Raw genomic sequence first — 25691 nt, 5'->3', positions numbered from 1 at the left:
CCTCTCCCCTCCCCCTTCCCTACATACATACTTCCTGCCCTTCTATCTCTCTTTCCACCTCAGGAAAGCTTCGAAATAAATAAGCATTGGGGGAGGAGGAGGGAAGGAAAGGAGGAAGAGTCCCTCGGTGTTCTAGCTGGAAGAAAAGAGGGGGGAGGCAGTGAGGAAAGAATACTGGAGATTCTGAGTCGGAAGATCTCGGTTTCAATCCCAGGACTGTTACATACCTATGTGACCTTGGGGAAGTCATTTTACTTGCCTAGTTCCAAGTTTCTTATCTGTAAAATGAGGGCATTGCTTATTAGTCCTTAGCCCCGATCTCTAAGCTTCTTTCCACATCTAAATTCAGATTGGGATGAGAAGGCTGGCCTAAGGAGATGGTGGCTGCATAGGTTAGCAGGGGATGCCCCTGGGAAAGGTGGGTTTTTGAAACCTCAATGAGTTCAATTTCAGCTCCGAGCAGAACTAATACACTGAGGGTACTGAGTCGCTGCAAGGGATTTCCCAGTGCCCACAAGGTAGGCCGGCCAACTCCTCCAGTCCACCTTAAGAGGACAATGTTTAAGGCACACCGCGATGACCTTACAAAAACAAGTTTGCTCGGAGTGTAGCAGTGCCCTCTGTCTCCCGTTACTCCTACCAGTTGCCTTTTAAACTACCTTAAATCAATCCCGGGCTGAGCCCTTCTCGGGACGACTGTGGTAGAGAGTTGGGGGGTGTAGGGAGGTTTTCTCAACTGGCACATTGTTGAAAACCGAGCCCCATCTAGTTCCGAATGCTAGGCAACGGCGGAGTGGGGGTGCTGGAAGACGTTATCGGAGGAATCGAGAGAGGAAAGGCAGCAGCCAGAGAGGAAGGGGAGGAGGAAGAGGAGGACCCTGCTGGGGGAAGCAGGACTGAACAAGAGGGAAAAGGAAGCCTTTTGGAGTAAGGGAGCGGGCAGCTGCGCGCTTCCGGGAGGGCGCGGGGCTGGAGCAGCCCCAATCCCGGGCTATTGTAGGTGCGGCTGGGGGAAAACCGGCGCAGACTCGGGAGCGCTAGGGCTGAGCTGCTGTGGGGGTGGCGGGCGGACAGACTATGTGATTGCCTGTGGAAGGCAGCCGATTTCCCCGAGTGTTTGGGAAAGGCTCCTGGGCAGCGCACGGGCATCACGGCCAAGATTGACCAGGTCAGTGCAGCCGGCGCACTCTCCCGCGCGCGCGCGGATACACACACGCACGCAACACATACACACACACACACACACACACACACACACACACACACACTCTTACACTCACACTCACACATACACACACACTCCTCCCCATCCCTTCCATCTCCCAGTCTCGCTCTCTCTCTGCCTCTCTCTTTCTTCCTCTCTTCTTTCTTCCCGTCTCTTCTCTCTTTCTTCTTCGTTCCTTCCTTTGCCTCTCTCTCTCTCCTCGCTCACGTCTAGGTCTTTCCTCCCTTGCCTCCAAGTTACCTCCCCCTTCTCTAGGTCTGGGTCTGTCTGTCTGAGTCTGTCTCTCCCTTTCTCCTCCCTCTTTCTCCCTCCTGTTTCTCCCCCTCTCCATTCTTTCTCACCTCCCCATCTCCTCTCTTTTTTGTCTCTCCCCCTCATCCTCCCTCCGTCATCTCTCCCCCCTCTCCATCCTTTCCTCTCCCCTTCCCCCCTTTTCTCCCTTAACCCTCCTTTCTCTCCCTCCCCTTCTCCCCCCCCCCCCCATGAGGGCTTCTCAAAAATAACCGCGGCGTGGCGTCTCTTTTGCTGCTTCAGGTTGGTTCCCTTTTCTGGTTTGGGGGATGGGGTGGGGGGAAGAGGGAGGCAGGGGCGGAGGAGAGACGAGAAGGGACGGGGGAGGGGCGAGGGAGGGAAAGGTAGAAGATTGTCATATTTCTGCTCCATCCGCCGGTCTGGTTGCCCGCACCGGGCTCGCTCCTCGCTCACTTGCTCGCTCTCCTCTCGATTCCCCACAGCAGAGCCCCATGGAGCCTGCCCGCGGCTCTCGCCGGCTCCGCTCCTGGTCCCTGCTCTTCCTGCTCCTGGCAGCGTCCCATAGCTGGTCAGGTAAGTGACGAGGCTCACCTGCTGCCAGGTGTCTCCAACGTGTGCATTTTGGGGTGGCAGTTTGGGAGCTTCCCTCTTCCTCTCCCTCCCGCCTTCCTTCCTCCTCCTCCTCTCTCTGCAGTCTGCTCTCCCTCCTGCTCTCCCCTCCCCAGTCGTCCCCCCTTTCCAACACACACAGTGGGAATGTTTTCCAGGCATTCTGCTATGTTGGGCACAGGAAGATTGGAGTATTTGGAAAATGGGCTTGGAGTCAGAACTGGATTCAAATCTGCTACTTCCTTTCTGTGTTATCTTTGACGTGTCATTTCCCCCTTCCAAGTCCCAGCTTCTTCTTCTGTAAAAGGGGTTGGACTAGAGGGTCTCTAAAGGCTCTTCCAGCTCTAACATTCTGTGATTCTGTGCTTTATGTAGGCAGAGGGATGGATACAGGTTGAGAAGGCCAGAGACACCGAGGAGAGATTGGTGTGGAGCTGGCAAAGGGTTTAGCCCCTGATTCCTCATGCTCCTGGGGCCTCCCCAAAACCTTAATGCCAAAGGGCTCTCAGTCTCCTGATCCCCTTATATCTGTAAGAGGATGGGCCACCTTGTACCCTAATGTCAGACTAATACTGCGGAGCTTTCTAACCTAACCTAAAGACTATGCCTTCCCCCACCTTCTCCCCACCACACACCACACACACCTCTCTTCTCAGCTAACCCCTTGCCAGGACTTCCCTTTGGGAAAGCAGGGGGATCTGCTTTGGTTCTAGGAGAGCTCAAACATTCTCTCTCTCTCTCTCTCTCTCTCTCTCTCTCTCTCTCTCTCTCTCTCTCTCCCTCTCTCCCTCCCTCCCTCCCTCTCTTCCCCCCATCACATGATCAGAAAGGGAGACTGTTTTTATGTAAGAAAGAGGGGTTCTCTTTCACCTCAGCTGATGAACCCTTGATTTTATTCCATTAATGTCTGGGGTATGGTAGGCAAATTTGCATGGGAGGGGGGAGCTCCTGAGAGAACAGCAGCCCACACTTTGAAATACTGTGACTTTTTCTTGTGGTCAATGGAAATATAGCGTCTGATGTTCCTCTTCTTTCTTCCTATTTTTCTGTCTTGTTTCTTCTCATTCTGCTACTTCCTTCTGCCTTCCTTCCCAACCAATATACCAGTAAACTCCCCTCCTAGGGAACCACTGTATTGCAACCAGGGTGCTAAGCTCCTTAGTGGGCATAAAGGCCATCATATCTTCATATCATTTTACTCAATGTGTGACAAGTCACTTTTCCTCTCGTTGACTGTTTATTCCTCTTTAAATGAGGAGGTTGCATTATATTGTCTAAGATTACTTTCACCTCTAATATTCTATATCCTAAGGCCCCTTTCAGCTCTGGCACATTCTATATTGTATGTTCTGAGGTTTGTTCCAGCTCTAATAGCCTATGTTCTATTTAGCAAAATCCCTCTCAGACTTAACATTCTATGCATCTGCTCGAGCATTATAACATGTTATTTGTATATGATCTAAGAGCATGGCCTAATTCTAATAATGTATATGATGTATATTCTTTAGTCACGAGCCAAGAGGTATGTTACAGCTCCAGCCTTTAAAACAAGAGTACTTCCCCAAGAGGGATTTATGCATAGGAAGAAATGGGGGATTATGGAAACATCTTTGGTAAGGGTTAGGAATCATAGAATTATAGAATTGGAAGTAACCACAGAGGCCATCTGGTCCAGCTTCTTCATCTTACAGATGAGGAAACTGAGTCTGAAGGACATCCAGTGACTTGCCCAAGGTCATGGGCTGAATTTGAACCCAGACTCCTCTACTCTAGAACTAGTGTTCTTTCCGTGACACCATTACTTTTCGGGGACCCAGTGAAGCTGTGATGTGTTGTAGTAAGCAGCAGTTTCAGGCCCTGAGCAGGGGAGGAAGAAAGGGAAATTAAAATCCATCTCTGTTGTGCCTTCACAGTTTTATGCATTGAAGGGGCCCTATGTGCCTCTGCCTCTGCCCTTTTACTCCACACATAAACTGATAAAGAAGGGAGTTGGTTAAGAGAAGGAGGATACTGTGATTATAAATTTAGAGCTGGAAGAGATCTTAGAAGACATTTAATCTAACCCCCACTCACTTTACATATGGAGAAACTGACTCCCAGAGAGGTTGTGACTTGCCCAAAGTCTCACTGGTAGTAAGTGGGAGAGCTGAACCCAGGGCCCTTGCTTTGTTTTCCAGCTTCGTTTTAACTGTGCCACAGGGGTGGTATCCTTCTCTTCCATCCTTCTGGTTTGGCTACCCCCATTAAAATCACAAACCCCACCAAACACATTTCAAGAGAGACTGTAGTTGAGCCAATGCTGAGAGGAAGGAAGACTTGAAGCATTTGTATATTTCATGTCACCCTGGTGAATTACATCTGAAATCTGACCTTTCCCAAGCTAGCCAGATGTGCCCTAGAAATTCATGAATTACTATCTAGCTATCTCTCTGACCATCCTTTTCCCGAGGCTAGAAAGGATATGATTCTTCCTCAGTGACCACTTGTTAATTTTCCTAAGTGGGGAATCTCAGCCAGGGTAGGTTTTTAAGCCCTGGGCCTCATGGGTTGCTCCTTCCAGATCTTTCTCTGTTTGGATATATCTGGTTCTGCCAAAGCAGACAGTGACACTGATTAACAAGTGTTAAGACTGGCTGCCTGTTTATTTTGGGTGACCATTGCTTGGAATACTAACACCCCTTTCTTGTGACAGCCTTCTAGCAAATCTTCCCTTCTTTGCCTATAAAAACAATCTATAAACTGGCAAAGATTAAATCATAAAACTCCCGTTCCAATCCATTCAGCATCAATAGGCTGAGAAAGTGGAAACGGTGGAGGGGGCTGCATGAACGTTACAATAAATAAATCTTTTGAGCCTTAATTCTTTTCACAGAGGATAAATTTCTCTGCTGAAGAGGATGAATGGGATTGAGGGGGTTGGATGGTCACTGTCTATTTTTACCTCTAAGGCAAGGGCACTATAACTCACCTCTCCCATTGTCAGTATCTTCCATTCTCTGTACTAAGCCCAGGATACAAACTCTGAACCTCTGAACAATGCATGGAGTCCCTTCTGACAGGGTGGGTGCACAGAATTCACTTCGTTTGGCTGACTCATAGATTCATTTCTTTGCAATTGATCCAAACCTGGGAGTGATAAAGCATGAGATAGTAGAAATAGCATTGGAGTTTGAAGTGTTGGGTTCAAATTTTAGCTTTCCCACTTAGTCGTCAGGCAAATCCAAACCCTTTTCTGAGCCTCAGCTTAGTTCTCCAAAAAACAAGGGGGGCTGGGCTCAGTGAGCTAGCTAAGGTCCCTTTCATCCCTGACACTCATTGGTTCAGTGAATTTATGAGAGGGCAAGGAAAGAGACTGGACTAGGGGGCACAGGAGGTGGGATGGATCAGGCAAACAGTTTTTGTTAGAAATTGGATTTGTTCAAATGCGAAACTATAAAATGTCTCGTTTGGAAGGCAGCTTCTAAATGAATGACTGCTGGTGTCTGATGCAGAACCTGCCATTACCGCTTGAAAATAGTATGATCATGTGATTCCTTCCAGGCTCACATGACCTGGGCTTGTTGAGGGTTCAGCATATGAATTTGGAAAAGGGGGTGGTGCTTTTGAGATAAATTCAGCTCATAACACTGCAAAAGGAGGGGTTCTAAGATGAAAATGAACTTTATTCTTAAAATCGAAAAGAACCAAAATGTCCAGAACCAACAATAGCTCCCATGTGGCAGTGCAAAAGAAGGATTTCCATTTCCTGTTCCCTTGGGTTCCCAGAGCTGAAATTTGGGGGTCGATCAGTTCCAAATCCCCGCCTGGTAACTCTTCAGTGAGCCCCCCCTGCTATCTTCCTGCTTGTTGGCAAACTCTCAGCTTCAGTTTCTTCTTCTAGATAATGAGAGTTGGTTTAGAGAAGGGTACTCCATCTTTTTGTATCATAGATCCCAGGGCCTTTTGGAGCCTATGGGCCCTTTTCCGAGGTAATGTTTTCAAATAACTGAAGAAAATGCTGAATTTCAGTTAGAAGCGAGTGAAAAGAAAGGTGTAATTTATGAAGCCCTGGGCTCAAGGATCTTCCAGCATTTGGTTTTCCTGTTTTAACAACCTGTTTTTCAATATTTGTGCTCTGCCATGCTTGATAGTCTGTTGTCCAGGGTTCCAGGGTCCATTCCAGCACTAAGATTCTACTATGTTCTGTGACCTAAGTAGGGGCTGAGTTGGCATCCAGGTGGTGATTTGGCCTTCCAATGACCCTTGGCCTTTCCTCAGCATCATAATATTTTGCTAACATAGCAAACTATTTGGTTACCTCTTGGACTTTTTCACTTCCTCTTTCATAGGAAGAGAGGATTTTACCACCGACGTGTCAGAGGTACTTATGGGGTATTTTTCATTTATGATTATGTAGTGAGCATTGAAGTTTTCTAAGTGCTTTTTGGTTATTAGCTGTTCACTGCCGCAGCCTTTTAAATCCAAGCCTAGTCGAGTAACGTGGTGGAAAGAGGCTTGATTTGGGGGTGGGATTGAGGAGAACTTTGTTGCCTTTAAGCTTCTGGTGATACCATTGTATGACCTTGGACTCTACTCTCTGACCCTCAGTTTGGTTACTTGTAAGATAAGGGGATGGATCCAGTTGATCTCTAAAGACCCTTCCAGCTCTGACATTTTGGGTTCTGAATATGTAGATGCACGATAGAATGATGACTTCACTGGCAGTTGGGAGACCCAGGTTCTAGAGCTGTCATCCTTGACTTACTGTATGATCTTGGGCAAGATCCTTTTCCCTCTCTGGACCTCAGTTTGAGTAAACTTGAGTAAATTGACCTGGATGGTCTCTAAGGGGCATCCTATCATTTGTGGCACCTTCCTTGGATAGAGTGGAGGTAAATCACTTTAGTGACAGCTGGAGTGAAGGTTTGGGATTCTTGGCTCCAAAGTGCACATCTTCCAGGCCCTGGCCTGGTCTCTAATTGGAAATGCATCAGAGTCTGAGGTGCTTGGGGAGGGTATTCATGGAATCCCTGTGATTGCGGCTTCATAGAAGGGGTTTCAGCTCAGGGCAATGTTTTATGACTAAGTTACAGTTCATTTCTCTAAAATTCCCAGCTGATCATGGAAACAGTGACAGACCCTTGGCCTGTATGAATAATACATCGAGTGTGACTTAACCATAGCCAGGCCATTGATGAGGGAGCCCCAGGCCCAAGCCAGAGCTGATTTCTTAACCAGGAGTCCTAGCACTGTGGGGAATTTGGGAATCCAAAGCTGGAATCTTCCTCCTGTAGTTTTTCTGTGCCCTTTTTCCAGCAGATGGAGAGGAGGTGGATGAGGAGGAAGGGAGTTCTAAAAGTGTTACATGAATTCAACAAGCTTGTGTTCTCATTGCTTTGGTTTGCTGAAAGCGACAGGTTATTTTCTTATGTGGAATCTTGGGCTGAGGGTCTTTTTTTGTTTTGAGTTTTTTTTTAATATGCCCAAACCGTAGGCTTCTAGGCTTTTTGAAAAAAAAAATGCAGCCTTCCTACTTGTGGGGTGGCGGAGCTGAGCTGAGTCCTGACAAACGTAGTTTAGCTATGTGCTACTGGGAAGTGAAGGGAGATTTTGGCTTGTTATGAGGAAGGCTTTCTAATAACCAGAACTACCTAGCAAGAGAATAAGGTGCCCCAATAGGTAGCGAGTTCTCTGGCACTGGAAATATTTAAGCAGAGACTGGGATGCCTACTTGTCAGGGCAGTTGTGGAGAGGATTCCTAATCATAGCAGGATTAGACTAGATGCCCTCTGAGGTTCCTTCTAACTCTAAGATATTATGATTGTTAAAGCGCGATGTGGTGAGAAGTAACATGGCACAGTGAAAAGAATATTGGGTTTTGAGTCAGAGAATTCAGGTCCTGGTTCTCCCATTAATTATTTGTGTGGTCTTAACCTCTCTGGGTCTCAGTTTCCTCAGCTATAAAATGAGGGGGTTGAACTTTTTGTCGTCATTGTTGGTCAGTCATGTCTGACTCTTCATGACCCCATTTGGGGTCTTCTTGGCAAAGATACTAGAGTGCTTTGCCATTTCCTGTGCATCTTACAGATGAGGAAACTGAGGCAAGCAGGGTGAAGTGACTTGCCCAGGGTCACACAACTAGTAAAATGTCTGAGGCTGGATTTGACCTCAAGTCTTCCTGACTTCAGGCCTGGTAGCTGCCCTGGGGTTGGACTAGCTGACTCCCTCTTGGCTCCAAATCTATGATCCTAAGGTCCTACCTCCAGGTATCTCCTGGAGAATTGTAGGTTGAAATAGATGGCAGGTTTAACAAGGCATGGATTTGTAGAATATTAGAGCTGAAAGAGACATTAGAGCATATACAACTCTAGAGTTAAAAGATATTAGAACACTTCTGTTCATAGGGAAGGGAAGGGGAAATAATAAGCATTTATGTAGCACCTACTATGTGCCTGTTGGTTTCTTTTTTTTTTAACAAATACTATCTCATTTGATTCTCACAGTAATTTCGGAGGTAGGTACCATTATTATCCCCATTTTACAGTTGAGGAAACTGAGGCAAAGAGAGGTTTAAGTGACTTTTCCAGAGTCACACAGCTAGTATCTGAGTCTGGATTTGAACTCAGAGCTTCCTGAGTCCAGGTCTAGTGCTCTATATATACTGCTCCACCAGCTGTCTCTAGAGTAGAATCTTGGATTTAGAAGGAATCTTGAGACAGACTGTCAGAATCAGAAGGGATCTTGGAACACAGACTGTCAGACAGAGTGACATAAGGGAAAATACTCAGGCTCTAGAGTCAGAGGTCCTGGGTTCAAGTCTTACCTCTGCCACTATATGACCAGGGACAAGTCACTTAAATTCCTTGGCCTCCGTTTCTTCATCTGTAAAATGAGGACATTGGATTAGATAGCCTCTGAGGGCCTTTCTAGCTCTAGACTCTATGAACGAAGGGATCTTGGAAAACTGAATTTTAGAATATAAAATTTGAAACTGAGAAGGGGCCTTGGAAGTCTAGTTTAACACCCTCATTTTGCCAATGAGGAAATCGAGGCCCCAAAGGTTAGCTTCCTCTGCATTTTTCTCTCAAGCATTCCTGTTGATCAGTGAAATGGGGCAGGGGGCATACAGTAATCCCCTAGAGTTCTTCTGAGAAGTGTTCCTATCACAGAACAAGAGAACCAAAATGAGTTCCAGATCCATGCAACTATGAAGGAAACATTTATTTTCACAGCCGAAACTGCTTTCCTGTTAACTTCCAGGGTTCCTGGGACAGAACATCCTTGCTGAGCCTATTACAAGATATATTTACCCTGCTGGGCCCCTAGTCCAGAGGGATGCAAAATAGCTGAGCTGGAAGTTGGAAATGATGTAGGATTGGTTCTTTATGTCTGTAAAATTTTCTAGCACGTCAGTTTTGAGCATCAGCGTGGTGGATGGCCAACGCTTACAGCTGTGGGCTACTAGATAAGATCAGGTGGGCATGTCAGCGAGGCAAATTGGAATCTCTGAATGAACAATGAACTCTGGAGCCAGGAAAGATGGTGGACATAGGTGGGTGGTGATCACAGAACTGACACTCACCACAGTTCTGAGAGCCCAGCTACTGTAACTCACAAAATTACCGTGTTGGAGTTGGACAGTGCTGGGCCATAGAAGAGAGAATGGCAAAAATGGAAGAGATTTAAATACTGTCTAATCCAGGCCCCTCATCTTACATGGAAGAGAACTGAGGCCCAGAGAGAAGTTACTTGCTTAATGTTTCTCAACTGCTTAGTCACTGAGCTGGAATTAAATTAAACCCAGGTCTCTTGACATTTAGTCCAGTATTCTTTCCATGATCTCATACCAATTTCACATGACAGTCTGCTCACATAGCTGACAAAAACAACATAATCATAATGACTGAAACAAAGACCGTTGTAAGATTTACAAAGTATTTTCACATCATTTGAGCTTCACAACAACCCTGTTGATGTCCATTTTTCAGATGAGAAAAATGAGGCACCAGAAAGGTCAAGTGACTTTTTTAAAAATTATTTTTATTTAGGATTAACAAACACCAAATAAAATGGGCATTTCCACATGCACAGAATGGAAAAAGAGGGTATGTACAAAAAACCACAGATCTCTGTTATGTATAGCTTGCTTTTCTTTTTCTGTATATAAGATCAGCTTTTCAAAGCTGTTATGCTTGTCTGTTTATGGCTTTCCTCATGTTCTTTGCATTGAAAAAAAAATACCTCATTGACCCTCTTTTCTTCCCTTCCTCACCCTCTTAACCCACCCCACCATTGGAAAAAAGAAAGAGAAAAACAAAATCATTGTAACAGATATCCATAGTCAAGCAAAGAAAAATCCCACATTGTGTCTGCAAGTGTACATTTACATATGGAGTCCATCAACTCTGCCAGGAGGCGGGCAGCACATTCTTCATCCGGTCCTCCCGAATCGCGGTTGGCCATTGCATCGGTCAGGTTTCCCAAGTCGTTCAAAGTTGTTTTTCTTTGTGGTATTGTCGTCATTATATGAATCGTTTCACTAGTTCCACTCGCCTCACTCTGACTCAGTTCACATAGGTCTTAGCAGGTTTCTGTCAAGAGGATTTCACCCGTGATCACATAGGTAGAAAGTGACAGAAGTGAGATTTGAACTCAGCTTCTTCTCGACTCCGAGAACAATGTTCTTTCCTCTATAGAATGAATATATTTGGTTGTGGAATGATTGGACTGGGAAAAAGAGAGGACTGGAGGTTGAAACTGGGGTTCCACCACCTTTACAAGCCCTCTTGACTTACGTCAGTCATGAAATGATTTGCATAAGAGTTCCCCGTTGGTTGGGGTCAGGGTCAGAATTCAAACACGGGTCCTTGGGTCCAGTACCTTTACCCCAATACCACAAAGTAAGGCTGGCTTGATAGTTCTATACTTATGGGAACACATGGAGTTGATTTTGCATGTGTGAGACATGGGTACAACTGCATGGCTGTTATTCCCATTAGTACAGAATTGTTAAGCCAGAGGGGTCAAACTCAAATAGAAACAGGGCCACCATGTGTCCTGTGGGCCACATGTTAACTTAGAAGGCAACATGTGGACATTATCTACGTTCTTATTGTATTCACATTTATTTTGTTAAATGTTTCCCAATTACATTTTAATCTGGGTCAGCCCCCACTCAGATGTGTTTGACCCCTGGGCTTTAGAGTGCTGAACCTAAGAGTCAAGATGTCTGATTTTGAAACTTGGCTCTGACACTTACCGGCTGGGTACAAATCATTTACTTTCTCTGAGCCTCAGTTTTATTTGTGAAATGGGGATAATATTTAGATTCCTATCTGGGGAAGGGAAGAGTTTTGTAAATCTTTTTTTTAAATTTATTTTGAGTTTACAACACTCAGTTCTGCAAGTTTTTGAGTTCCAGATTTTCTTCCCTTCCTTCCCTTTCCCTCTCCCCGCCAAGATGGCATGGAATCCGATATGTCCTCTACATATAGCTTCACATTAAACTTATTTACACAATAGTCAAGTTGTAAAGAAGAATTATGACCAATGGAATGAATCAGGAGAAAGAAGAAGCAAAACAAAAAAAAAAAAAAAAGGAGCGCAAACAGTTTGCCTCAATCTGCATTCAGAATCCATAGTTCTTTCTCTGGATGTAGATAGCTCTCTCCCTCATGAGTCCTTTGGAGTTGTCTTTGCACCTTGTATTGCTGAGAAGAGCGAGGTCTACCAAGGTTAGTCATCACAGAATCCATAGGTCTGTGGTTGTGTACAATGTTCTCCTGGTTCTGCTCCGCTCACTCATCGTTATATCGTGTAGGTTTTTCCAGATTATGAAGTCCATATCTTCCCCATCTCTTATAGCACAATTGTATTCCATTACATTCATATACCACAACTTGTTCAGCCATTCCCCAATTGATAGGCATCCCCTTGATTTCCAATTCTTTGCTGCTACAAAAGGAGCTGCTATAAATACTTTTGTACATATGGGTCCTTTTCCCTCTTGTGTGATCTCTTTGGGATACAACCCTAGAAGTGGTATTGCTGGGTCAAAGGCTATGCACATTTTTATAGTCCTTTGGGCATAGTTCCAAATTGCTCTCCAGAATGCTGGATCAGTTTGCAACTCCACCAACAATGTAACAGTGTTCCAATTTTCCCACATCCTCTCCAGCATTTATCATTTTCCTGTTTTGTCATGTTAGCCAATCTGACAGGAGAGATGTGGTACCTAAGAGTTGTTTTGTTTTGCATTTCTCTGATCAATAGCGATTTAGAGCATTTTTTCATATGCCCACAGATATCTTTAATTTCTTCCTCTGAAAACTGCCTGTTCCTATCCTTTGACCATTTCTCAACTGGGGAATGACTTGTATTCCTATAAATTTGGCTCAGTTCCCTCTATATTTTAGAGATGAGGGCTTTATCAGAGACACTGATTTTCTCCCAACTTTCTGCTTCCCTCCTAATCTTTGTTGCATTGGCTTTTCTTATACAAAAACTTTTCAATTTAACATAATCAAAATTATCCATTTTGCATTTTGTAATGCTCTCTGTCTCTTGTTGGGTCATGAATTCTTTCCTTTCCCATGTATCTGATAGGTAAACTATTGAGTTTCGTAAATCTTAAAGAAACGCTATAACTGTTGTTATATTTTTTTTTTGAGAAGCAGAGGATTGTGGTTAGAGTACTGGCCTCAGAGCCAGAAGCCTTGGGGTTCAGGGCTTGCCTCTGACTCATGTGGACATTGTTACCCTAGTTAAGTCACTTAACCCTTCAGTGCCAGGCAAAGACTAGAAGTCACAGAGAACGTGCCCACGTGCTTTGGGAGAGGGGGTGAATGAAACCATAGGTCCAGTCTATTGCTGTCATCCAGTCGTTTTCAGTCATGTCTGACTCTTTGTGACCCCATTTGGCATTTTCTTGGCAAAGATCCTGGAGGAGTTTGCCATTTCCTTCTCCAGCTCATTTTACAGATGAAGAAACTGAGGCAAACAGGATTAAGTGACTTGCCCAGGGCCACACAGCTAGTAAGTGTCTGAGGCCAGATTTGAACTCAGGAAGATGATTCTCCCTGACTCCAGGCCTGGCACCCTAACCACTGAACCACCCAGCTGCCCAGGCCATATCCCTATTTCTGTTGCTGTTGTTATCATTTACTTAGGCTCCCCGTGACTGGGGCAGCATAGTATAAACCTTGGCCTTGAATCAGAAGACCTGGGTTTTGGTCCTGGTTCTACCACTAACTAGCTATGTGACCTTGGTCAAGTCACCCTCTTCAGGCCCAGTTTTGCTTTTGTAAAATGCATGGGTTATGCTCAGTGACCTTCCGGCTCTGATAAGACTTTGCATTTTCTCCCCATGATTCTATGTTGTCTTTTTCCTTTGTGGAATGTTAAAATATCTGAGATGAAAGTTTTTCCTCAAAGGAAAAGGGAGCCCCAAACCATAGCCCATGTAACATCTGCATCAGGTGCACAGAGTCTAGTGACAAGTACAATACAGGTGGAGGATGGAGGCAGCTCAACCCAAGCCACCAGCATGGCTCATGCTTACTGTGTACGAGTTCCGGGCCAGTGCTTCAGGGAGATGCAAAGTTTAACTAATACTTGGTTCTTGGCTAAGACTTGGAACAAACAGTCCAATGAAAACATGTGCACCTTTAAATATGATATAAATTTGAATGAGAAGCATTTTAGTAATAATGGGGAGACAGCCAAGTCTGCAAGTCAGGGAAACCTGGGTTCAGGCATCACCTGTGACCCATCTAGTTAGTGTGACCCTCACTTAAATTCTCACTGATTCCAGGCAAGTGTCTGAGACTGTCCTCAGGGAGAAGGTGCCCTTTGTCATCGTTAGAGAAAGTTCTCACCAGAGATGCCCCCACACAACAATGAAACCACAGTTCCGATTTAAAAAAAATTTGAATAAGATTCATGCATAAGAGGAGGATGGGGTGTTTTACTGTGAGACCACATGAAAGAGGTGTCAATTTTAGCTCAAGATCTCTGGGAGGGCTTCACAGAGGAGGTATCTGAGCAGGGCCTTGAATGATGGCTGAGGCCACTACCTCCTGAGCTTTCAGCTTGCTGGGAGGTAACCACAAAGCTCTCCCTGAAACCAGGACAGGTGCGACTCTAAAGCTAGCTTGTCTCTTTTGCAAGCTTCCCTCCCGCACCTGCTCCCGCGCCATCCCCAGCATTATCATTCAGCGTAACGCGTGTCTGTTCACTTCACAGTTTTAAAGTGGTATATGTCGATTTCCTTGAGTGATTTCCCATTAATGCCAGCTCAAAAGCAGAGTGGCAGCTGTCGCCACCACCAGGCCCTGTTATCCTCCTCCTGCACCAAACCGTTCACCCATTCATTCCCCAACAGTGCTAAGTTAGAGGTGCTTTGGCTGCTTGGAGAAAGGGCCCCTTGGTGAGCCCGGCTAATACTCATTACCTGAATTTCTATTTCAGTTTACAATTTACAAAATGCTTTGCTGACATCAACTTTGTGAAGTAGGTTATGTGAGTGCTGTCATCCTTATTTTACCAATGAGGGAACCTAAGGTCCAGGAAAAAAAGATTAACTTGTCTAGGGTCATACAGCCTAGTGGGTGGCAGAGCTGGTACTCAAAACAAGGGCCCTTTCCTCAACCCCATACTGTGTCCTTTCTTTAAAAGTCCCAAGAGTAGGAATATTATCAGCCATTTTTGACCCTTGGCAGGCTGTCTTAAGCAAGTGAGAGGGGACAGGATCTTCTTAGCTGCTTTTTCTGCTGCTGGATCCCAGTGAGGCCACCGAAACATACCCCCTCTCTGCTAGGAATCCTAGAACCGAATCTAAGTCAGTTCTCATCAGAAGCTCTTAATACTTGGTGACTCGACAAGTCCCGGGGCCTGCTTCAGCCCCCCACATGCACACACTTGTAGATTGTTAGAGCTAGAAGGGACTTTAGTGGAATGTTAGCACTTAGCTAATGTAGGACTGTCAGAAAATTAGAGCAAGCAGAGATCGCCTGTGACCACCTAGAAGGTAGCTAGGTGGCATAAGGAGATAGACTAGACTAAGGATAGAGAATCTCAAAGTAGGCAAGTTCAAATGCTGCCCCAGACACTTACTAGCTCTCTGACCCTCAGTTTCCTCCTCTGTAAAATGCAGATAATATTAGCCCCTAGCTCCTAGGGTTGCTGTGAGAATCTAACAAGATGACATAGACAAAGCACTTTGCAAACCCTACACTGTTATATAAATGCTAGCTAAAGATAAGTTCAGAGGATCCCCTAACACTGTCTAGTTTGACCTGATCCTTTTACAGATGGAAAAGCTGAGGCCCAGAGAGAGGAGGGGCCTTCTCACAAGGGAACTCCACTTTTCCCAGGAACATAAAAGAAGTGACTCATTTGCCCACAGTTATCCCAGAAGGAACCACACAGATTCATAGCACAGAGGAAGGGGGCAGCCAGCCACCAGATGCTGCCAGGGCAGAGTTCTTGGGTAGAACAGATTCAAACATGAACTCCTCGTACTATCTCACTCAGAGGTATATCTCTGTGAATCACTTTCCAGCGGGGCTGGAATGAGGCCAGGTTAGCTAATGAGCACAGAAAGCCATTTGGTGCTGGCTTTTGTAGCTGTTGCTACACGGCAACTTCCCAATGGGAGGAGTGGCTCCCATGTTGATCTGCAGCAGGTATCCCGGCATGGGGCATGGGCAGCCATTCCCAAGTCTGCTCTGATGAAAGATGAGCCATAGAATGAGGAAAGCCCCATAGGAGAATCTGAAGACGTGAGTCCTAGTCCTACCAATACCCCTGGTGTAATGTGAGACCCGGGCTTTAGTTTCCTCTTCTGTAAGACGAGAGGGCTGGATGGCATGGTCCAGGAGGGCCCTTCAGTCTTTGACATTCTGTGGCTTTACCAGTTTGATTCCTTGTCACTCCCATCCCCAGTACGTGCCAGAATCACTCTTTACCACCTCACCTACTCCCTTCCCCCATCAGAACCTTTTCTGCCTCCCTCCATGTCCTCTGAAAAGGACCTGCTACCAGTCATGTCTACCCCAATGTGATTTCTAGTCTTCAGTTTCCTTCTCCCAGGACTAGTTGAGTTTTTCATCTAGTTTTTAATTGGGAAGTGAAGGACTTTATCCCTGGATGAAGGAATGTCTATCTATAAATCTCAAGTGTCAGAGTAGGAAGGGATTAGTACAAACTCTTCGTTGTGGAAAATGAGGCCCAGACAAAAAAGAATTGCCCCCAGTCACTCGGTAAGTTAGTCTTAGAGTCAGGATGAGGACCCAAGACTTTTGACTCTCCGTTTTGTACTTCCCATTGAACTAACTTTAGGCATCGCTGAAGAGGAGGTGTGGAAAGGAATGGGGGCCTGGGTCATCTCTCTGCGCTCATATCTCTCCCTGTAGGCAGCCGGCCAACCCTGTCAGTTGGTAAAGACTGTCTGTGACATATAGCAGACTTGGGGGGCAGAGAGACAGATTAATGAGTGGATGTTGCAAAGAGGCAAATTTAGGAAAAACTTCCTAATAATTAAAGTTTAGTGGAGGTAGGGGGCTCCCCATTGTTGGGGGGTCTTCAAAGGGTGACTACTTGTGATGTATTAAATGGGGGTGCTAAACTTGAATTAGGAAGAGCTGGGTTCAACTCCCCCCACAGATCCTTGCTGGCCAAAATGACCCAAGCCTTATTGTCCTTGTCTGTAAAATGGGGATAAAAATAGCTCCCACCTCCCAGAGTGGTGGTGAGAATCAAATGTGGTCATGTATGTCAAGTGCTTTGGGAACCAGAAAGCGCTGAATCGGAGCCGTGCTGTATTGGGGGTCCTTGTCTAGGGGCGACCGGAAGGCCTTTGAAGTCCTTTCTGGCTCGGAGAGTCTGTAATGATTCCATGATGTCACCTCTTGCTCTGTGCTGAGTTGCCTCACGGGGAGAGCTGGAACAGGAAAGCCGAGCTGTATTATCTGGCCAAAGCCTCTGAGGCTCACCTATCAGGCTACTCTATTTAAACTATTGATCTGGCATGGAACCTCAGGCTTGCTCCCATCAGATCAAGTCAGTGCATTAACCCCGGCTGCCAGAAATGTGGACTACCTGAGCCCCAGAGTGGAGAGGTTACGCACTGGGGGAAATACAGATTTCATTCATTCTTTTAATCAACATCGACTCGTGGAATGTCAGAGCCTTAGAAATCACCCGGTCAGACTCCGTCATTTTACAGATAAGGAAATCGAGGCCCACGAAGGAGAAATTCCTTACCTGAGGTCACACAGCTAATCAGTATTATATGTGAGATCAAAATGTATTCTCTCTGGATTCCAATTAAACCCTTCATTTTACAGATGAGAAAGCTGAGTCCCAGAGAAGGGTAGTGACTTGCCCAAGGTCACGTGCAGCTAAATGATATCCAAGCCAGGGTTTGAACCTTGGTCTTCAGACTCCAAATCCAATACTTCTTTTGTTGTTGTTTTGTTGTTTTTCAGTTGCGTTTGATTCTTTGTGACCCCATTTGGGGTTTTCTTGGCAAAGATATTGAAGTGATCTGCCATTTCCTTCTCCAGCTCATTTTACAGATGAGAAAACTGGGGCAAACAGGGCTAAGTGACTTGCCCAGGGTCACACAGCTAGCAAGTGTCTGAGGTCAGATCTGAACTAAGGTCTTCTTGACTCCTGGCCTGGTGCTCTATCCATTGGGCCACCTAGCTGTTTTTTCCCTCCATGAATATTATGCCTTCAGAGGAGGAAGAGCTTCCTATGGGCAGGAGTGGTAAGGAGAGGTTCCCTGGAGGAGGTAGGAATGAAACTGGGCCTTGGAAATGTTGGTTCTGGATTCTGCAGGCCTTAAAGCCCTGGGGGCTCTCCAAGTCCAGCTGAGTTGTTGGGCAGAATGCCCACCTCAGTCTCCTATTTCCCCTTAGCTCTTTGAGTTTACTTAGTCTCCGAGGTGGTGTTCCATCCCCCCTCACCCCGTTTTCCCTTTGGTGTTCATTGTGTGATCTCTTCCATTGGAGGCATCCAACGAAGTCCCTCTCAATAGGGTGCTTTGAGAGCCCCTCCACACACTGTGGCGCTTCTATGGAGACGGGATCGGCTCCCAGTCTCAACAGAAGTGTCAGTGAGATGCCCATCCTGTATGAGTCTGGTTTTCGGGAAACATAAGTTTTAGCTTCATTATTTTAGCAGTGAGGGATGTGGACCCATGAGAGAGGGACACCATGAGGATTATGGGAAATGAGAGCAGAAGGCCAAACTTGCTCTCTGCTGGGTCCCTCCACCAGCTAATTTGGAGACCTCTGTAAGCAGTGGCTCTCCCTGCCAAGACCCTGGGATGAGATGGGAAATCGTGGGGTTTGGTTTGATAGTGAGAGCACAGTGACTGAGAACACCACATGGAGGATTTTTAACAAGCCTTTCCCTAAACAGAACATGCAGAGAGAGGCAGGGAGGGAGGAGGGGGGAAAAAACCACCCTTCCTTGGTAAACAGATTAAAATAATACTTGGCACTTATGTAGCGCTTTTTAAAAAAAACCTTCAAACACTTTATAAACACTAGCTAATTAATTGAGCCAGCTAAATCTGTCTGCAGTTGGTGGAAAGAGTGTGAGAGGAGCTAAAAAAAAAAAACCAACCCTACAACACTCCAACTTTTATCATCAACTGGGTGGTGTTAGAGCCTTCCGGGTACCCTCTTGAAACTTCTCCTGTTCCAACATGCAGGATTCTTGACACTGACAGCCTTCTTTTGTACATTTTAGTGCCGAAAGTGGAGTCAGCCATTCAGCCACTGGTTCCCTGCCTGATTTGTCCATCAAGCCTATATAAAATAGCCGAGCAGAAAGTGGAGAGCCCAGTTCCAAGCCAGATGCTGTTGGGAACAGAATGGAGCTACATTTCCAAGACATTTCTAGCCCACCTGGTCTTTTTATTCTTTTTGCACGCACAGACAAGGCATTGGGAATCCGAGGATCTAATCATTTAGGGAACTGTCTGGGTCCATGGCATTTTGGAAGCCACCGATTCTGTTGCTGGAGTGCTTAGCATATCATGGGGGTCTTGGGATTGGAAGAAACCTTGGACCATAGAACACGAAAGGATTTTAGAACATAGGAAGAACAGTTCTGTGCTAATAAATGTGAGAACTTAAAAGAAGCAGATGAATATTTAGCAAAATAGGAAATACCCAAATTGACAAAATAGGATGTGGGTCATCTAAATTGGCCAATTTTGGAGAAATCAGCCATTTAACAGCTGCCCTGCAAAAAAGATACCAGGTCCATACAGATTGACAAGTGAACTCCATCAAACCTTCAAAACCCAAGTATTTCTCATATTAAGTATGCTATTAATTTTGATATAATGTATTTATTCTGAACATAAAGACCAATTAAAATTAGTATCTCCATACATGAAATTGTGAATCTCTATTACATACTTCTTGCTTTTCCTCTTCAGTTTATCATAAATACAGTATGTAACTTTCAAAGCTGTCCTGTTTGTCTGTGTTTCCTTCTGACTTTCTGTCTGCTTTGGAGCATTAAAAAAATGCTTCAATGATCCACCTTTTTTTTCAATCCTATCACTAGCCCCTTTCCCTGCTAACTGCCCCCACCCCACCCCCCCAAAAAAAAAGAAAAAGAAAGTCCTTGTAGCAAATATGCACAGTCAAGAAAAACAAATTCCTACGTTGGCTATGTCTGAAAATGTTAGACTATTTCTAAATATAGAGAAAGAAATTAGGCGACTCATTTCCTTCCATGAGGATAATATAGTTTGGGTCCCTAAACCTGACAAAACTAAGTCTGGAAGAGAAAAAGGAGCCAGGGAGTGGGGGGGGGGGAGAATGTTAGAGCTGGAAAGAATCTTGGTTGTCCAACCAAGATTTTGTAGAAGAAGAAGCTGAGCCCTAGGAAGAAGCAGCTTGAGGTGGTGAATGAGTGACTAAGTAGAAACTGGAAGCCTGGTCTTCTATCCCCACAATTCCTTCTGCTCTACTGGGATGTTTGGATAGTAATAAGAGGGATCATGGTGGAGGTAGCTTCCTTCCTATGGTGCATCTCGGTCTTCTATGAAACTCTGGTGCCTTAACATGTTCCCTGTACTGCCCTCTTCTTCCCTTCCCATTGTGGCTATGAAATGAGTAGCAGTAATGGCATGTGTGTACCATCTCTCTCTCTCCGCCCCCCTCCCCCCCCTCTATCTCTCTTTCTCTCAACCCCCCCCCCGCCCTTTCTGTCTTTTCCCCTCTGTCTGTCTCTACCTCTCTCGTTTTCCCTCTATCTCACGCAATCTCTCTCTTTTCTTCTTTTTCTCTTTTTTCTTTCCCCTTCTCTCTCTCCCTCTGACTGCCTCTTCCACTCTCTTTTTCCCCCTCTTTCTGTGTCACCCACACACTATCTCTCCATCCCTTCTTCCCTCTCTCCCTCCCTGCCTTCCTCCCTTTCTCTTATTTCCTGCCTGTCTGTCTCTTTCATACCAGACACAGACACACACACACACACACACACACACACACACACACACACACACACACACGTCTTTATTTCACTTATTTTTAGAAACAGAGAAAGGTTGCCCTCTGTGTTCTGGGTCTGCCCTCTTCTTCACCTCAATCCATTTCCAAGGGTGGGGAACCTGTGGCCTCCAGGCCACACGTGGTTCTCTAGGTCCTCAAGTGTGGCCCTTTGGCTGAATCCCCTGGTTTAAACCTACCTCTAAACAAGCACTAGCCATCCCTGCCTTGTGACCATAGGGCAAAGGAATATTTAATTGCTAGAGGGTTGCCGAGTGTTTCTCTTTAGTCATAAGATCATAGCTCTAGAGCTGGAAGGGACCTTAGAGCCCCTCTAATCCATCCTCCCATTTCACAGGTGAGGAAACTGACTCCCGGAGACATAAAATGATTTGCCCAAAGTCATACAGGTAGTAGATAATAAGGTGGCAGAGGCAAGATTTGATCTCAGGTCCCTGGCTCCAAATTCAAGTTCTCCAAGCTCAGTGCTGTTTCCAGTGCCCTGTGTTTTCTTTTATATAATCCATATAGGTCTCTATTGGTACAAAGCATATTTTGGGGGAAATGATATCTTATGTGGTCTTCATTTTAAAAATCTGAGAGGAGCTGTCAGGGAGGATGTATGATGCAATGGATTTAAAGTCAGGGGACCTGGGTTCAAATCTTAGCACTGACACTTACTGGGCCGGTCCCATACCCTCCCTGGGCCTCAGCTTCCTCATCTCTAAAATGAAGGGCTTGGGGGCAGCTAGGTGACGCAGTGGATAGAGAACCGGCCCTGGAATCAGGAGGAAGACCTGAGGTCAAATCTGGACTCAGACACTTGATGCTTAATAGCAGTGTGACCCTGGGCAAGTCACTTAACCCCAATTGCCTCGAAAAAATTAAAAAAAAAATAACATAAAGTGAAGGGGTTGGATCCCATGACCTCAGGTCCCTTCCAGCTCTGGAGCTCTGATTCTATCATTGTGCCAGAGTGGGAAGTCCACTGGACTTGGAGTCAGCTGGTTTCAGGTTTGGCTCTTGACACCAGCCATGTGGATAACCATGGCAGGCAGATCACTTCTGTCTTGTGAATCCTTTGGTTTCCTCTTGTAAGAAATAAGGACCATGAGCATTAGCACTAGAAAGCACCTCAGAGATGATCTTTGTACCAACTCCCCCATCTCACAGGTATGACAGCTGAGTCCCCTGAAGGTTGAGTACCTTGCCTGGGGTTACATGAGCAATAAGTAGCAGTCAAAATTGGAACACAGGTCCTTTTATTCCAAACCCAGTGTCCATTTCAATCTATTTGTTTTACCTTCCTCCCAGTATTATGAAGAAAACATTCGTAAACTTTTAAAAATAAACTTGATTGCTATCTGTTGTTTTTCCATTGCCTAAATTTCCACCTTTATCCCTTCTTCCCACCTTTCCCAGAGATTCATCCCTTATAACAAATAATTAAAAAAAAGAAGAGAAAAAAATTAGACAAAATCAGTCAAGACATTGAAAACCCCGTGCCATTCTATGTGATGTTCCACAGCTACAGACACCCTTCCTCCCCCATACCTCCAGCCTCTGCAAAGGAGTGGAGGAAGTTACTTTTGTTTGAGGGCAAGCTTTTTCTGTGAACCATTAATCGATATCGAAACGTGGAGCTGTTCTTGTTTGTTAATGTTCTATGCTCCATGTTCGTTCCCTTAGTCATCAAGGCTAGCTTCATGCTAGGCTAAGGTCTCTTCACTCACTCTGTCCCACCGTTCTTGGTTTTGGAAGCTTTCATTCATTCCTCTTGGCCCCTGGGGGTCTTTTCCTCCTTCTTCTCCAGCAGAGGTCAACAGTAGAGACAGTAGTCTCAGCATCATCCTCATGGGCTGGGTTATGAGTCTGAAACTCCCCGTCACCAGGGGGCTCAGCACTCATCCTGTCCCCATAGATTGAGAGTCCTAGGCTCTGAATCCACATTGCCCAAGATAACTAATATGATAGAGGGAGGACTATCCCCCACCCCCACCCCAGCCCAACTCTGCCTTTGCCCCAAGTGATGTTGCCCATGGCCTACCCCCTTTGTTTTTTATTCCCTCAGAATAGTAAGATTTTGTTGTTTTTTGTTGTCCTTGCACTTGCAGGAGCGCAGGGTCAGGAGGAGATTCAGGTGCTACAACCTAAAGATCCTGTGTCTGTGGCAGAGGGAGAGACGGTCACACTGAACTGCACACTGCCTGGGATACAACCTCCAGGGCCAGTGATATGGTTCAAGGGAAAAGGGTCCCAACGGCAGGAAGTTTACAATTTCAAAGGAGGCGTCAACCCACGGATAATGAAAACTGCCCCGCTCTCCAGCATTACAGACTTCTCCATCAGCATCAGCAACATCACTCCTGAGGACTCAGGAACCTACTACTGTGTAAAGTTCAAAAGGGGGACTACTGACACAGAGCTTAAATCCGGGGGGGGCACCATGCTGTCTGTGACGGGTAAGTACGGCCTGCCCCTCTACCCTCTCAACACACAGGGTAGTGGTACCATAGGTGCCTTCGATTTAGAGGAAATTGACTATGTGGTCAGAAAAAAAGAGAAAACTAAAGAGTGGGGAGGGAAGGAGTCTTCCACTTAATGTGCATGTGCCCTGGAGTGAGCTGAGGTGACAGGCGTAAATCTGCAGTGTGGATAGTAATGTGGCATCTGCCACCCCCATCCCCCCTCCTGCTTCCCACTGCTCCCCCACCCAAGAGACAGGAGAGGCAGGATGGGGCACCCCCAGACATGCTTAGAACCCTATCCCAACCTATCCACTGGCCTAGCCCTTGAAGCCAGATCTGTTTTGCCAACCTACATTGTTCCAGTGTTCTAGAAGCTGTTCACCTTGGAAATGTGCTGCCTGGAGAGGATACTTTTTATTATGCTATGCCTTAGACCTTAGCACACAAAAGATGTGACTCCACTGTATAGGCTTTAAAGTAGTAAGGGACCTTACAGATCACCTGGTCCAAACCTGTCCTTTAATGGAAGAGGAAGCTCAGCGGCCCCAGGGGTGGGAGGGTGAAGGGATTTGGCCAAGGCTGCACAGAGAGTAAGTGTCAGAGGCAGGATTTGAACCCTGACTCTCTGACTTCATATACAATGACGTTTCCAGGGCACCATGCTAGCAGCTTCTCAGGAGTCCTCCTTTGGGTATGTTAGCCCCAGATCTTTCAGTGATTCAGTCAGTCACCAAGTATTTATTAAGCTTTGGCTATGTGCCAGGCACTGTGCTAGCATTGAGGACATAAAGGCAAAAGCGACCCACAAGGGTTAAGTGAGCCATTCACAGTCACATCGAGCTAGTAAGTGGTGCTGTCAGTGAATAAACCCTCAGCACCCAGCGCAGCCCCTCAGTAAATGTATATCAAGTCGTGCCAGGTCAGTAAATATTTAGTAAGCCACTACTGTGTGCTGAGTGCTGGAGATAGAAAGAAAGTTAAATGACAGTCCTTGCCCTAGAGGTGCTCATGGCCTTGTTGTTGTGGTTGTTGTTGTTTTAAAGGCAGTGGAGTTAAGTGACTTGCCCAGGGTCACACAGCTAGTAAGTGTCTGAAACCGGATTTGAACCTCAGGTCTTCCTGATTCCTGGGCTACACCTCTATTCACCATGCCTCCTACCTGCACCCAGAGGCTCACATTCTAATGGAGGAGACAACATGCAAACAACTATGTACATGCAAGAGATAGATGGGGTTAATTATGGAGTCTGGATCCTAGGGGAGTGTCCTCAGCTCAGCCACAGTTCTCCTCCATCCACCTGATCCTTTCTGATATCTCTGTTTCTAAATGTGTTTGCTCATTTTGCTGGAGTGATGTAATAGAAAGAAAACTGGATTTGCCTTCAAAAGATCTGAGTTCAAATCCTAGGTCTGCTACTTGCTACCTTGGTGACCGCAGGCAAATTGTTTTCCCTTTCTGGATCTCATTTTCCTTATCTATAAAATAAAGAGCTTAGACTAAGGTCTCTTCCAACTCTAAGTCCTATGAACTTGTGTGTTAAGGCACCTTCCAGCTCTGCTGTCTTGGGTTCTGAGGTCCTTCCCAGCGCCAACATTCTTTGTTCTAATGTCGCTGCTAGCCGTGACATTCTGCATTCTGAGGGTGCTTTCTTGCAAGCATTGGGATTTTCACTGGTCTTTTTTGCAGAAACAAATGCTGCACATTACAACCACCAGGCCCCTGTAGACATAGCACCTGGGTGCTGGCTTGAGCACTGGGGGTAAGGGAATGGTAGAGTGGGGGCCTCCCAGATGAGACCTTTTTTTCTGCTCTCAAGAAACATCCCCCAAAAAGCTTTTCCCATCTTGAAAATGTTTCCATCTAAACAGACTCCGGCATAACAACAAACACTCCCTGTCCAAACACACACAACGTGGCTGCATCAGCCCGCAGAAATGTCACTGACAGAATCTGTTGGAGCTCAGAAAAGTCTCCCTGAATTCTATAAATAGCAAACCCGAATGGAAAAGCATGCGACGTGGGCTTTGTTTGCCACAGTCCCCAGAGCGGCTCCCCGGGGTCATCGTCTGGTGGCTTCTGCTGCCGATGCTTCTGGGGGGCAGCTCTGTCCGGGGAAAGAGACCTACCTCGGGAGTCGAGGCTTGTGACTGAGGGTAATAATATTAACTCTGACGTTACGTACAGACAGGTCTTGAAGGTTTAGAAAGGCGCAGACGTGGTATTATTGTCCCCATTTTACAACCTGAGCCCTCGGGAAATAAAGTGTTTGCTTGGGGTCTTTCAGAAAGGAAGTGTAGGACCAGGAAAATAATAATAATAATATTAATAATAATAATAATAGCAGCTAACCATTTATGTAGCGCCTATTGTGGGCCAGGCCCTGTGTTAAATGCTTTACAAATATTATCTCGTTTGGACTTCACCACAATCCTAGGAGGTAGGGGCTATTATGATACCCCTTTTACAGATGAGGAAACATAGCCTAAGCTTCCTGACTGGTTTCCAGGAAACCATTTTCCCCCTCTCCTCAGTTTCCTTTTGTATTGAATGAGGGAATTAGGCTAAGTGGTTTTGAAGGTCCCAACTTTAAATCTTACGATGTTATAACTGGATGATCTCCATTGACCATTCCAACTCTTAAC

The 25691-nt window shown here is 45.8% G+C and overlaps 1 protein-coding gene across 4 annotated transcripts in view; it reads left to right on the top strand.

Moving 5' to 3' along the window:
• Nucleotides 1–612: 612 nt before the first annotated feature.
• SIRPA (signal regulatory protein alpha) overlaps nt 613–25691 on the top strand; it is an 83886-nt gene continuing 58807 nt past the window's right edge. Inside the window, exons 1-3 of one of the 4 annotated variants that reach the window (XM_036751550.1) lie at nt 613–1168; nt 1960–2050; nt 22695–23042. In XM_036751550.1, the coding sequence (XP_036607445.1) occupies nt 1969–2050; nt 22695–23042 (430 nt within the window). In that variant the 5' untranslated portion in view covers nt 613–1168; nt 1960–1968. The other 3 variants (XM_036751553.1, XM_036751552.1, XM_036751551.1) reach the window with 3 other exon arrangements.

Source organism: Trichosurus vulpecula, chromosome 3 (genome assembly GCF_011100635.1).
Source record: "Trichosurus vulpecula isolate mTriVul1 chromosome 3, mTriVul1.pri, whole genome shotgun sequence".
In the NCBI taxonomy this organism is placed as follows: Eukaryota; Metazoa; Chordata; class Mammalia; order Diprotodontia; family Phalangeridae; genus Trichosurus; species Trichosurus vulpecula.
Note: the sequence above shows the minus strand (reverse complement) of the source record. Positions and strands in the feature narration are given on the sequence as shown.